This window comes from Labrus bergylta, chromosome 8 (assembly GCF_963930695.1).
Source record: "Labrus bergylta chromosome 8, fLabBer1.1, whole genome shotgun sequence".
In the NCBI taxonomy this organism is placed as follows: domain Eukaryota; kingdom Metazoa; phylum Chordata; class Actinopteri; order Labriformes; family Labridae; genus Labrus; species Labrus bergylta.
In genome coordinates, this window is record NC_089202.1 from 12733264 (window position 1) to 12747490 (window position 14227).

The 14227-nt window shown below is 39.7% G+C and overlaps 1 protein-coding gene across 2 annotated transcripts in view; it reads left to right on the top strand.

The window, feature by feature from the left end:
• The window catches only part of kcnn3 (potassium intermediate/small conductance calcium-activated channel, subfamily N, member 3), a 52701-nt gene that overhangs the window by 12518 nt on the left and 25956 nt on the right, over positions 1-14227 (top strand). For both annotated transcript variants that reach the window (XM_020637150.2, XM_065958050.1), the window contains exon 3: positions 2613-2708. In XM_020637150.2, coding sequence (XP_020492806.2) covers positions 2613-2708 — 96 coding nt within the window. The remainder of the gene's footprint in view (positions 1-2612; positions 2709-14227) is intronic.

The window sequence follows — 14227 nt, forward strand, 5'->3', positions numbered from 1 at the left end:
TTGTGCTTAATAAGATCATGAAGGGAGGCTGAGTAATGTGCGTCTAAAGTGGGAGTGCAGCCCCAGATAAAGAGTGTGTGATTGGCGATGAATGCTTAATAGCATCCTACTTAACAAATATCTGATCAGAGAGGCTGCAGTCTTAAGGTGGCTCAACTCTTCCTCCTGAAAAAGACAGCAGGCTCTTGTGGTTATCTTGTGGCCTTCGTGAACCCGAGAATAAATGCTCTTTGAGGTTTTTGTGTTTGATAATCTATGAGTCAACACATAGTCCTTTAGCCAAAGAAGTCAAACAATTTAAGTTATTGTTACTTCTAGAAACCAAAGAACTGAATGCACAGTTTTAATGTTAAAGGTCAGAAAAGGGTCAAACGTAGGGTTTTGTTGACTGCTGATTCTTGACATTCTTCATCCTCGAGTGGAGCCGTACATGGGGCGTGACCTAACCGCAGATAGACCTAAGACTATCTGCGTCCCGCAAATGGCATTTGATTTCCTGGGAAACGGTTCGGTATAATACAATACACTCTTATTCTCGCTTTGGGGAAATTAGTTTTGGATTCTAAGTAAACAACAATCCACATGTAAAGAGAGAAGAACATTCCAAGGAAAAACACAAACATCAAACCGTATAGTTCAAATTTCTCGTATTGCACAAGATCTGCATAAACACAGCATAATCAGTGAAGAAGATTAGAACACCATGACTCTATTTCTCAACCAAAACAGCCTAAAGAAATGTTATTTAAAAATTAAATTGGGGTTGGCACAAACGCGTTTCTTAAAGACTTTACTTTGCATTTGGGGATTCTGTATGGCCACGTTGGAGGTGAGACTGGCCACTCTCTGTGGTTGTCTGAGAATAGACTGCTGTATGTTGACTGTTTGGAGAGGTTTTCAGTCCTCCCTATAACCTTCATGGCAGTCTGCACCAGATGCACCGGATGAGCAACCCCTCTGTTCAGCTGAACAGAGGGGTTGTCTTGCTAGGCTTTCATCCAGTACCTAAGGATGCTCTCAAACACAGCCTGGTAAAACATAAACATGATCTTATGATCAACACCGTGCACCCAGAGACTGTGTAAAAAAATAATCTTTGTTGTAAATGGTAACACAAATTATGGACATGTTTTTTTTAATTTAACAAGTTATCTTAGTGTACAACAATACACCTGTTGGAGCTGTCATTGTTTGTGTTTTTAAAATCATGACTAAAACGGGGGATGATCATCAACTGACCTATGATCCAGCATCATCGCCTCAGTTTTCACACCATCGAGCAGAAGTCCATACCTCAGTGAAATACTGTATGATGAGGCATCCATGTCTGTTGATTTCAGAGTGCTTTGAATTTAATAATCAGCTGATAACTAAAGTCAGTTTGACTCATCCTTTGAAGAACATGATTGTATGATCCCAATTTCATCACAACATATCAGATAGGCAAGTCTGAACATTACACGTCTCCAAAAAACATTTGTAATGATCAATATGTTTGAGCACTCGGGTCTTTGCCATCTAATAAAAAAGACAAAGAAAGGAAAAGTTGTACCTATATGATGTCCTCCTTCAAATAAATCTGGTACTTGACAAAATATTTCAGTCTGGACCAAAGAAAAAGACAAAAATACAGAAAGAGCAGCCAACACACAGACTAACACAGAGCCTAGAGCTGTATCGCATGGCTTGATAACAAGGGTTCCTGATGCATGACAGATTTGGATGAGGTGAAGGTGAAGTGATGTAACACATCCCCCACAGAATCTTGTTTTTTTTTTTTTTTGCCAGAATACCAGGAAGCTTCAGAGGACATTAATTCCCAATAGACACTTGCCTAAGATATAAAAAAATTAATCTGTGTTTATATAGTTCTCATGCCTGCTTTCTTATTACCTGAGCGTTTTAATTTCTTTTCAGCTGTGATACCTGTTGCTCAGGCTCATTTTCCTTTCTGATTATGTTCTGGCTTTTTGCACATTTTGCCTACACACAACCAAACATGCTGTTTCCAGATTAAATATTATAAAATGAACACGGTAGACCAGCTAGTAAAAACAATCTGATGCGATTTTTCCTCTTGATCTTCAAATAGTGTATTTGCTGTATTTTTGTGTTTCTTGTGTTAATGGACCAATACGTGTGTGTGTGTGTGTGTGTGTGTGTGTGTGTGTGTGTGTGTGTGTGTGTGAGTGATGACTCCAGTAAGCTGTTCTCTGAACATGTGAGGTGAGGGGGTTAAAGAAGCCACTGAAGTGCTATGAGTTGTATTGATCTGAAGTTCCCCACTGCATTGATTATAAGCCCTATGAAGCCAGACAGGCAGAGGATTTAAGGCTTGACTTCAGAGTGATATTGATGGCTGGAACACTACTACATTACTTCTGGTCGGCTTTAAAGTCTGTTGTGTAAATGTTCTTATTGTCTTTGCTATTTACTCATCGTAAACTTGCTCCTGGTTAAATTTAACTTGTAAAAAAAGATAAAGGGCCAACCATGGCTTTTTAAGATTTTGTGGTTGAACATTTAAAATGACTTTCATAGAAAAGATGATCTAATGTGTGTTATGTCTATGCTGCATGTTTCTAAGGCTGTGTTTTTTTTTCTCCTTACAGAGCTCCATGTATTCTCTGGCCCTGAAGTGTCTGATCAGCCTCTCCACTGTCATCCTGTTGGGTCTCATCATAGCCTACCATGCGCGGGAAGTTCAGGTAGAAAAACAATTACACACTAACACAAAGCTAGTCAGATGTATTTGTTTGACATTTTGATAGCTTTGGTAGCTTAGCTTTGCTGGGAGTTAGAGAAGAGGATAAATACTACTCTCTTGTCAGTTAAGTAGAGAAGAGAGGTGATTAGCTTCAATTTGCAGAAATACTGGAAATCTTTATCCTGGCTCTGTCCATACGTAACAAAATAGTCAACCTTGGATACAGTCTGCTCATGTCTAAAGACAAAATAGCCTTTGAGCTTGGCAGCTGTTAGCTGTAAGGGACTTCTGATCAAGACTTCCTTTTCATGGGCTGGTGATTGTTAACAGGGGAACTATATATATTTAGAGATGGACATGAAGATACCCCCGCAACAGGTGTTGTAGACATACTGGCTGGTGACATCATTTGGAGCCAGAGTTGCACAGTAGCATCTACCAAGGGTTTTGGCATCCATTTCAAAACTGATAAAACCACTCGGGTCGGTACAGTCAACAAGCAGAACAGATTCATGTGTCCGTTTGGAGTGGAAACTCACCCATTATGGAAGTTCAATAACTCTTGTGTTAGCATTCCTTATGTTCCGTCTTGCTGTTCCTCCTCTATACTCTGTTAGTCGCAGCGCTGGAGGAGCCAAATTTGTCATCAGAGCTGTCAATCATGGCATCTTACCCCTTTTTTATAGCATCAAATAAATAATAAGACCTAAACTTATCTGAAAAAATGAGCACTCAGGCACAAATTTCTATGATAAGAACTGATTTTAAAGACTGTAACCATGTTTGAGAAAAAGCTATTGGACATATTTTTTGATTTTATAGTTTGACCCGGTATTGAAGAGGCGTAGCGTTTGACCTATATTCCAGCCAGGGGAGCTCCAAATCTTTGCCTTCATCTTTGGGGAACTGTCATGTCGTCAATCTTTTTAAAAATCTACTAGTTTAAGAATCAGCTTTAGAGCTGAGAAATAATTCTGATTGTAGAGACATTTTTGAGAGCCTGTTGGCTACACTTGCAAGCAGAGTTTAAGTAGAGATTAATAAAAGCTAAACTGTCACCAGATGACTGCCAATGGGATTCGGGATTGCATTCCACCCAACTTTTATCCTTGGTAAATGTAAATCTCCTCTGCTAAATGTAGCTTGACAATTAGTGGGAATAATAAGGCAGAGTAGAGAAGAAGAAACCATATTATATATTCCTTCAATGAATTCATTTTTTTCCCCATGTAGGCGTATTCTCTTGGTATAAGCGGAAGCACTGCTCTGCCCACAGTGTCCACATTATGTTGTTTTCCCTCAGGCCAGAGCGAGGGACCCAGGTGTGTGTCCCCTCCAACCAATTAATGACATTAATGACAGTCGTAGTGGGAATCGACAAACCAGTCTGCATGGCTTTGCATCGAGTGGATACTCACCAAATGTTAAATACACACTCAGCCAATAGATGTAACAGAGAACACAAGTAAACACTAACGCTGACATGCGAGGCTTATGCACACACACACACACACACACACACACACACACACACACACACACACACACACACACACACACACACATAACCTCTTGTCGGGCTGAAACAATCAATCAGATTGATTGACTGCTTTCATGCTTCATGATATCTGTTTTGCTGTTTGTCATTTTGCTAATATAATGGTACCAGGGTCATTAAGCCGGGGTTTTCATTTGAAGCCATTTACAATCGATGCACATTGACTATTTATGGGAGCCTTGCAGGAATCGGACCCAATGAGTGCCCCCACACCAGCTATTACTCCCACCAGATAAACCACGGAGCAACATTCATCCATCTAACCTCATATTAGTTTAATGTTGGGACTTTTTTTCATTACATCGCAGCTTGGATGTGGCTGGACATTTCTATTTAAGTTCCACTGGGTCCCTCATTGAGATTTTCATGCTTTGTGCACTAAGGTCCATGCTTTCCGTCTGTGGATCGATAACGAGATGGCTGTTGCTTATTCGCTGTCATACACAGGGACTGATAGACTGGTAATCAGTCTGCAACAGGCAGCCGCTGTGTTTCAAGGTTCTCTGCCAAAAAAGGAACCAATTCAGTGAATGCACATGTGGTGCACGTGCAGGAATGAGTTGGCGAACATGGCGAAGAATTCATTGATAAAAGAACCCTCGCTTCTGCTCACAAGTTTGATGTCACACTAACATTCGGAGTCAGTCATCCTCCCACGCGCACTTCGGCTGCCGCACGTGACAGGCATGCTAATGCTGACAGAGAAGAAGAGAAGAGGTAGAGAGGAGAGAGAGAGAGAGCGAGACAGAGAGAGAGAGAGAGAGAGAAAGAGAAAGAGAGAGATCAAATGGTCTTCTGCTAATCTCTTTGAGAAAAATTCCTTTTGATTAAATCAAGTTAGGGTGTGTGCTATGAAGGTATCAGTGGGAATCACAGCAGGGTGGGGGGGGAGGTGAGGGTGGTGTAAAACCCCCAAATCACTTTTGGTATTAACTTGGGAGTGGATGATGGTAATTTATTTTCAACAGACAGCTTTGAAGGATAATCCTGGTGTATTACAACCTGAGTATTATTTTTCCAAGTTAGTATAACACTGTTTAGAGTTACAATGCTGAAATATGGGAGCACAGTGACATTTCACTCAAATTATTAAGAATTGATAAGTTCCTTCAACATGCTTTGAATAGCTCTAAGCAAACAACATTGACACAGTATGTATAACCTGTTATTTAGTTTACATGGAAAACCTGTAAGTTAACACATCCAGCAGAAATATTACAAAGCAATGTCAGCTTTTATTTGGAGTTTTGTTTCTAGCCTGTGGATCAATATTCTTTCTTTTTTAGCTCGTTTTGTCTTTCTCAGCCCCTACAAGCTCCACTATATGCAATGGCTAGTCCTTAGCTTTGTTTGTCTGCTGTTCTGTTCGATAAACAAAAACAGTGCTGATGAAGTACCAAACAACTCTATCGGTTTATCACTTAAAGCAACATAATGGAGGAATTCTGTTTTGAATTCAGAAGACGGGCTTTTCCTCTATCGAGAAATGCTTCCTCTGAAGTCTTCAATAAAGGTTTAATTTTAGAGTTTCAAAACATGCTTCCCTTTACCTTACAGTGCAAATGTAGTGGTGTTTTTAAGTGATTCTGTACTGGGAGCATTATATGATATGGGATACAGATAGCCTCCGCTATCATTCCATACAATGGTAGCATTTTTGACATGACAGCACATCTCGACAGGACACCGGCAAAGACGTGAGAAGCCGAAGAACCACATCAACTGACAAGGTGCAATATTTTCTCTAGTCCGGCTTTTGGCTCAGTCACTCTCTTTTTCTCTTTTAAGCTTCAAGATTCAAGCTTCAAGAATTCCTTATTGTCATTCAGACTCTATACCAGACGGAAAAAAATGAAACAATAATATAACATATATATATTATCATTTATGTAGGCCTATGTAAAAATTAACAATAGAATAAAATAAATGATTCTGTGAACATCTCAAATCAGTGAAATTTTACGGTCCCGGTAGCATACTGTAGAAGTAAGTGCGCATGCCACATGTTCGGAGGCTATAGTCCTCCAAGCGACTCTATCCACTTTTTCTTTGCAATTAAGGCACAGAAAGTCCCTAAAATAAATCTTTACAAAATATATATTATTATATATTTATATAAAACAATGTATGTACAAGCAGAGAGAACAGTGGGTGTAATGTGTATTAATCAATCAATCAATCAAGCACCAATTCATTACAAATGTTATCTCAACACATTTACATAAGAGCAGGTAAAAAACCCTATTGTTATATTATTTACAAAGACCTAACGCTAATCCATCATGAGCACTAAGCAATATTAAGCAAAGGTACAGTGGCAAGGAAAAACTTCCTTTACGAGGCAGAAACCTCAAGCAGACCCAGACTCATGTTGAACATCCATCTGCCAAAACTGTGTTGGGCTTGAAAAAGGGGATGCACATTTTTATACCAATAAATCCATTTGCTAGTGTAGCATATTGAGATGCCAAGAGCAAAACAAGAAGTGGGGAAGACAGTGCTGTGTGACTTTTCCAGCACTATGTAAACAGCAAGCTTGCCTCCATCAAAATTAAATATTTCACCAGGTTTTAACTAATTAATTTATGAATATATTTTATCATTGCACAAACAAAAGCCCCCAAAATACAGCAATTTGTGGTTGTAGGTGGCACACATGTAGTTCTGTATCTTTGTAAACATCAGCCGCAGAGCAGTGACAGTGTGCAGCAGTGCATGCAGAACATGGGAAATAGCTTTCATAAACAGTATGTAGGCTACACCTGAAAGCATACATGTTTCATTACATGCATGTTAAGTTTATTAGTCAACCTGCCTGCTGGCTCCCAGTCTGTTTGCTGATGAGCTATACACGAAGTGGCAGTTAGTCTCTGTTTTTTTTTTTTTTTTTTTTACTGTTTCATGGCTTGAATGCACACACAGAAAGAAATATTACTAATTCTCCGATTGTAACACACACTGCCTTGCATGGATATTACGTGCACATAGACACACAACTCACAAAATCATTGCATATATGCATTTGCACAGAATTTTGAGGAGGCAGAGTCGTGCACGGATCAGAATGATGTTATCTGATTTAACAGGCATAAATCCACCTTTCTCTTTCTCTTTCTCTGATATCCATTTCTCTCTCCTTCCTCATGTCTTTTATCTCAAAGTACGTTTGTTAACACCATCAGCGTGCGTCTCTTTTTCTTTCTTTTTTCTTCTTCTTCTCTCGCCCCGCTTATCAGATTAGAGCTGTCTCCCTCCTCTCCTCTGGGCTTCAATTCAATTTTGTTGTTTAGTTTCACATCCTTTCTTCTTCACTCTTCTCTCCCTGCCTTTAGCTCAGCATTTAACTTCTCACCTCTTTATCCTTCTCCTGTTGTACTTTAACATTCGCCTGCATTTCTCAACCTCTGAAAAACCCTCACGCCCTTTTTGCCTTTTATCTCACCCCCAGTCCTCTTCCTCCTCTCTCTACATCTTCACTGTCTGTTCTAATCTGTCATGGGAGAGCCTGAACCATTTGTGCTCAACATGAAACAAGGAAAAACAATCAATATCGACTATACTGCAGTTCATCTGCACTCATCAGGAATTAGACATTTATTTCTCCCTTAATCACTGCCATCAAAGGAATGATTTGACTTCTTATTAACTATTGACAGTAATTAGCTTTTGGAGGAAGAGAGATAATTGAAGCATGCTGTGAACATGTAGCAGAAGTGTTCAATTTAGTTTGGTATTATAGTGAATAATTGGGGGAGCTAACATTGTAGTTTATGTGCTGTGCTACAGCTCTGCAGAGCCTCATTGACCATTGTCCAATAGTTATTTTATTTTGAATTTTGCAAAATGGAAATTTAAATGTAAGTTTTATTTGTAATTTCAATTTGAACATGCATGGAAGTGTCATGGTTTACCCTTGTCAAGTTAGTTTATTCCATGTTTTCTTGTCATTTCCTGCCTAATTTGGTCGCTTTTTGTTGCTTGCTTACCTCGTGTGTATTTGTTATTGCTTTATTTCCAAGTTTAGTCTTTAGTGTTTCCTGTCTTGTTTTTATAGCTCTTATGCTCGTGTTTCTCTGTGTCCTGTGTGTATTGTTACTGTTACATTCTTGAGTTCTCGATGTGTCTTTAGTGTTTCCTGTTTTATCTTGAGGTTCTTGTTGTCAGTGTTTCTTTTCTTGTCTAACTTCCTCCCTATGTCTGATTTCCCTCCTTTTTGATTGCCCTTCAGCTGTGCCGTTGGTCTCACCTGTGTCTGCTTACCCCAGTGTCTATTTAGTTTCTGTTTATCTTCCCTCTTGTCAGAGGGAGAGTTGTCAGTTCACACGTCTACTTACCTGTATTTTGTGTGAAGTTCCCAGTGATTGCTCGTTGTTACTCCTTGTGTTTTTGCATTCTGTTTTGATCTTTCAGTTGGATTTTTGAGCTTTGTTTTGAATTCGGACTCTCAAAAGTAAGCTTTTTGTTTTTGCCTTTTGTCCTTTCGTTTATTAAAGATCTTTGGTTTCTTCCAGTGGGTCCTCCTCTTTGTATTTCTCATGAACGTGACAGGAAGTCCCTAAACGAAACATGAAGTGCAAACTTTCTATTGTTGCGGATATTGATTTTTTAATATTTGAGTTTTATTAGCACACATTCAGTCTGGTTTTGAACCGATGAATCATGTATCTGTCATGTTCCAATATTTTTCCAAGATTGTCTTTAATTCTTTTCAGATTTTGTCAAGTCTGTCATGTTCTCTCAGCTATTCTTGCATACTTATTTGATTTACTAATCCAAAGAGTCCTCCTGAAACTTTTACAATATTTAGCTGAAGTTCCAACAGGATCGAAACATACCCCTCAGATACCGTCTCACCATCAGCACTCATTTAAACCTTTCGTGGATTTGAAAGGTTTTGGAATATGACTCATCAGGTCTGCATCATCAATCCGGCCCATTACAAATTATATTGAATGTGGGTGAATCTTCAATGCATTTGAAAATAGTGGCTTAACACTAGCAGCGATCTAAACAGCACTGTGTCTTTTCTCGCCTGTATTTCTTTGATTTTGCATCTGATCATCATGAATTTGAAGTTACATCATCTGTAGATTTGAATGTTTCTTTGTCTGTTTCATCATTGTAACCATGTATTGGCAATTCAGCAGAAACAAAACAACAAACCCTTTAATATCACTGGCTGACCAACTGTTGCCAGATCATGAGTGCCAACCTGACAGCCGCTTCATGATCTAAAAGAATAATTTTAACAGGTTTTAATCAGTGAACAGACATTTATCTAACTTTAACTCTTTCAACTTTCAAGTGTTCACCTGTTTCGAGTTTTTTTTTCTGGCTTCTCTTTCCACTGCAGTTATACTAAGCGTTTCCTTGTCCTGATTATGTCTCAAACCGTGGAAAAAGAAAACGCGAGTTCTCAAGTGCATGTTCAGGTGGTTCCCGGTGTGTCGTGTCTGGATTTTCCTGCTCTGCTGTGAAATTTGCATAAAAGCACCAGATTGGACTGCAAGTGGCCGTCAAAGCCTGCTGAGTTCTGTTCAGTGAAAAACTGATGACATTTTAACTTAAACCTGCCTGGAATAATTTGAGGTCTTAACAAAACACTTTGTTCACACAGATTGACAATGAACTTTTGCTCCTTGTTTCATGTCATGTACGTCTTTGTAACCTGCTACTGGATGCTTTGAATTTCCCTCTGGATCAATAAAGTATCTATCTATCTATCTATCTTTAAAATTTGTGCACTTTAGTATCACTGAAGTAGCATAAACATTTTTTCCTCACTGATTTTTTTGTTGTTGAAATTATCAGCGCATATCTAAGTCCCCCTAAGGGAAACACTTGTGCATCTGGTCCGTTGTTGACCTTGAGATGACATGTTTGCATGTGCAAGGAGTTGTATAAAAGCCTCAATATCTCTGGAGGGAGCTGAATGAAGTCTAAACTTTGCCTAAAATGATGTCACCTACATGAATAGTGTCTGTTGTGGACAAACAACATAAATGTCTACTATTCCTCTGCAGCCAGGTCCTAAACTTGGCTTAAGGCAAGCCTCTAAAGGTTGCACCAATCACAAGCATAACACATCTTAATCTTAATGTGTTTAAGAGGTATTATGGGTAATGAAATGCAGAATTTGGAGACTATAAGGTTAAAAATATCTAGTATTTCTAGAGTAGCTTTTTAAAGTCACCTGGTATGTGTTCTCTGGCTGGAGATTTGGCGAGGGAGTGTTGAGTTGACTTAATTCCTCTAGCTCTCCTCGTCTGATAAATAAAGTACTCTGGTCGGCTAAAACCACAAATACAAACTAATTCTGTGGAAACATGAGGGTAAATTAGTTCATTCACCAGATTATAAATGAACAATGTGTGTCAAATGTTTTGTTTGAAAGGTTGGCGTTTGCAAACAGCTTACTCCTCTCCAGCACCATCCTGTTCTCCAAATGAGGTTACTCGTAGCGCCAGAAAACTAAGATGTGTGTGGCCAATATGCACAACTCAATCATGAAGTAGTCAACAAAAGTGGATGACGTAATGCTAGCCTCTTCCAAACATATTTACTTTTTAAAATATTTGTTTTTTTTATGTTTAAGAACCATATATTATATACAATGGGTAAACTTGAAAGGTGTTACCATTGTAACTTTACATACTTCATATTCCTGCTGTACTGTGACAAATCAGGTATCCAGATTAGACCCTGACCGATTAATCGGCCAACCTATAATATTGGACGATATTAGCATATCGAGTGACTATCGGTATTGACTCATTTTATCGGAGATATACACCGATATTACTAGATTTATTGACCAGTAAAATAAGATTTCATTTGAGTATTATTGTACTACACTAGCGGTTCTCTTTCTGGCTGTCACCAGCAGAGTGTGCTTTAAAGATTACAACAAGCATTATCTCTCTCCAGAGTGTAAAGCGTGGATGCGTATACATGCACAGTTACTTTCCAGTTGAGTTACCATCTTGTCTTCATTATACTGTATATCCTTTCCTAAAGTATTTAATAACTGCATTTGAGGGTGATCAACGCAAAAAAAAAAATCACTGTAGCTATCTCTACAGATTTCAGAAAGCTATCGTCCTATATCGGTATCAGTTTTTTCCCTTCCTAGTATTGATATTGGCCCCAAAAATCCCATACTGGTCGGGCTCTAATCCAGTATCTTAGTTGTACCTACTAAGGGAGCTATTTCCATGGTTCACTAATCAACGGACTGGTCATTGAACTGAGCATTGAATTGGAAAGAAATAGACTGAAAACCCAACATGGTCAGCTTAGGTATAGCCTCAGCTCCTCAACCCTGAATACAACAACACAAATTAGTATGTGTTATTTTATGTGCAATTTTTATTTTCTTTACTGTGCTTGTTAAATTTGTTTCTTTGCATTGTCACTTTTTTTTCATTTGAGTTTAAGCTTGCTCTTTGAGTTCATCTTTTTTCAGATTCTTTGTGATTGTGTTCTGAACAAAGACTGATAGCGTACAGATTGTAGTTTGAGCAGAGAGATTGTTTTCACCACAATGAACTCAGGAGACATTTTGAGAGTGCTGTGATTGATTTTTCAATCTGTAAACCATTAGTTTGAATTAAAAATGACTGGCTAGGAAAGATGGAGACTGAGGGTTGAATGATCAGTGGTCTTACTAAAGATGAATCAAGAGACACACTCACAGTGTCAACACTGCTCAGCTGTTATTATGAACCGTGGTTTCAAAGATGCTGTTTGGCTAATCAAAAGATACATGATTCATCGGTTCAGATCTAATGTGTGCTTAAAAACTCAAATATAAAGTTTCTTTCATGCATTTAATATTTCGTTCAGGGACTTCCATGCATGTTCATGGATTTGAAGTTCCAGTCCGCTGCGTGACTCACTAATTCGACTCACCAGTGGCCTTCCTCACTCACGCGCACACACACACACACACACACACACACACAAACACACGCAAACACAAACAAAAATCACAGCAGTCTAGAAAAAAAAAACTCATTTCGTCAAGTATCCTTTCAGGAAATGCAGACATAAAAGGCAAAGAACAGAACTGTTTGTAATGTATTTAATCAAATAGAAACTCAGAGAGAGTGTGTGAGAAGGAGATATTTCTCCAGTCCATTAGTGCACTTTAAGCATTAGAGAAGTGTGTTATTCGGTTACTTTGGGAGGATTTTAGCAGCAGTCCATTGATCAGGAAGACACCAGCCTGGCACTCACTGGCAGGCACACAGCATTAACAAAATAAAGTGAGCAGTAGACTTTCTAAGAAGGAAGTCCTTAGAAGTGTCATACTTGGACTGTCCTCTCATAATGTGTCTTCTTTTACAGATTCTGCATTATGTGCAATGCATACGCCCTGAGAAAATAAGAGATTCCTCCTTAGCCATGAGAGAAGCATCTCACACACCATTTCCAAGAAATGCTAATTCATCAAACACTGCCAGCCTTTGGCAAATTTAACTAACCCAGTTTGTTTTTCATATTTGTTTAAAACGAAGGGGATTCCAGGTCTCAAGACACCGCTGGTGGAATCCTCTCTTTACTCTCTCTTGCAGTTTTTAGATTTTCTAGTGGCAGACTCGTTAACATTGTTCATGCACACACACTGAACCTTCCCTCGCACACTTTCCAACACTTCCTTTTCACTTCCCTGTTACCCTCTCTCCTTCCTCTTCGCTGTTGACGGTGTAGAAAAAAACGCCACAGGGGGTTGTTCCCTCAGAGCAGTCATGCATATTCACGTGGATCCGGTGTGTGAATGTGTGTGTGTGTGTTTGGTTTGTATGTGTGTGTTTGGCTCGCCCCAGTTATTTGTCTGCCTGTTTCAGGGAATTTCCATGCCGTAGGACCTAGACATTTAAATGTAAAAGTATGTTAGGGTTCGTTCTGTAACGTCTCTGTCTCTGATCCTGTGGGAAACTGCACCTACCTGTTTTTCAGAGGCTGCTTTTGACAGGGGCATGATTGTTTGTGTGTGTGTGTGAGTGTGTGTGAGTGTGTGTATGTACATGTGCTAAATACGCCCTGCATGTCTCTCTTGCTTGTTCAAGCTGAGTCTGGCCAGCTCTGTGTCTGGTTCCGTGATGAGAGACATCTGCATTCAGGGACTTAACACGATTACAAAGGTACAATAGCCGCAGGGACTTCGAGGAGGGGGGGGGGGGTGGGGGGGGGGTTGAAGCACAGAGAGTTGGCCGAGGAAGAGTGATGAGAGGTTACAGACTCCTCCAGCAGGTTGCAGATGTAGCAGATGTGGGATGCTCGAGGTCGAGAAACTGTCCCAGAGCTCACACCTTTACCTCTGAAGTGACCTGGCATGTTTTGTGCTGTCATTTTCACACATTTTTTTTTTCATTTTTTCTGTTTCCCTTCTCTCCAGCTGGCCTGCTATTTGTTTTTCTTTCTGCCCTCCTTCTGTCCTTTCCACTTTCTGTTGCTGTGCCTTGTCCCTGCCCTCTGCCCTGTGATGCCACATTTTGTTAAAATTAAGAGGATAACAGAGGACAATTTATGTTTCATGCTCTTGTTCATTCCCCCCCTTTGGGCTTGTGTTCTATGTCCAAGTTTATTTGGCTTTGCTGTTCTCTGACCTCTCTTGTTCTCTCCCGATAGACTGTTTCTTCCCCTCTCTCTCTCTCTCTCTCTCTCTATATCTATCTCTCAGTCTCACTCTCTCTGTCTCCGCCCTGGCCCATGTAGGGGCACTGGCACTCACTCACTCCCATTGACAGATTACTTTCCTAATGGAATTTAATTATTTATCCCTTCCTCATGGCGATTTAGCCAGGAAAAGACCGACAGCAGGAGCGCGAGGGAGGACAGGCCAGGAGGGGAGGGAAGGGAAGGGGCGGAGGAAAAGGGGAAGAAGGGAGAGGCGCTCATTTTCTCCAGCAGCAAGGAACTGGATCACCTCGGTTTTGATTTGAGGAGATGTCATTCTG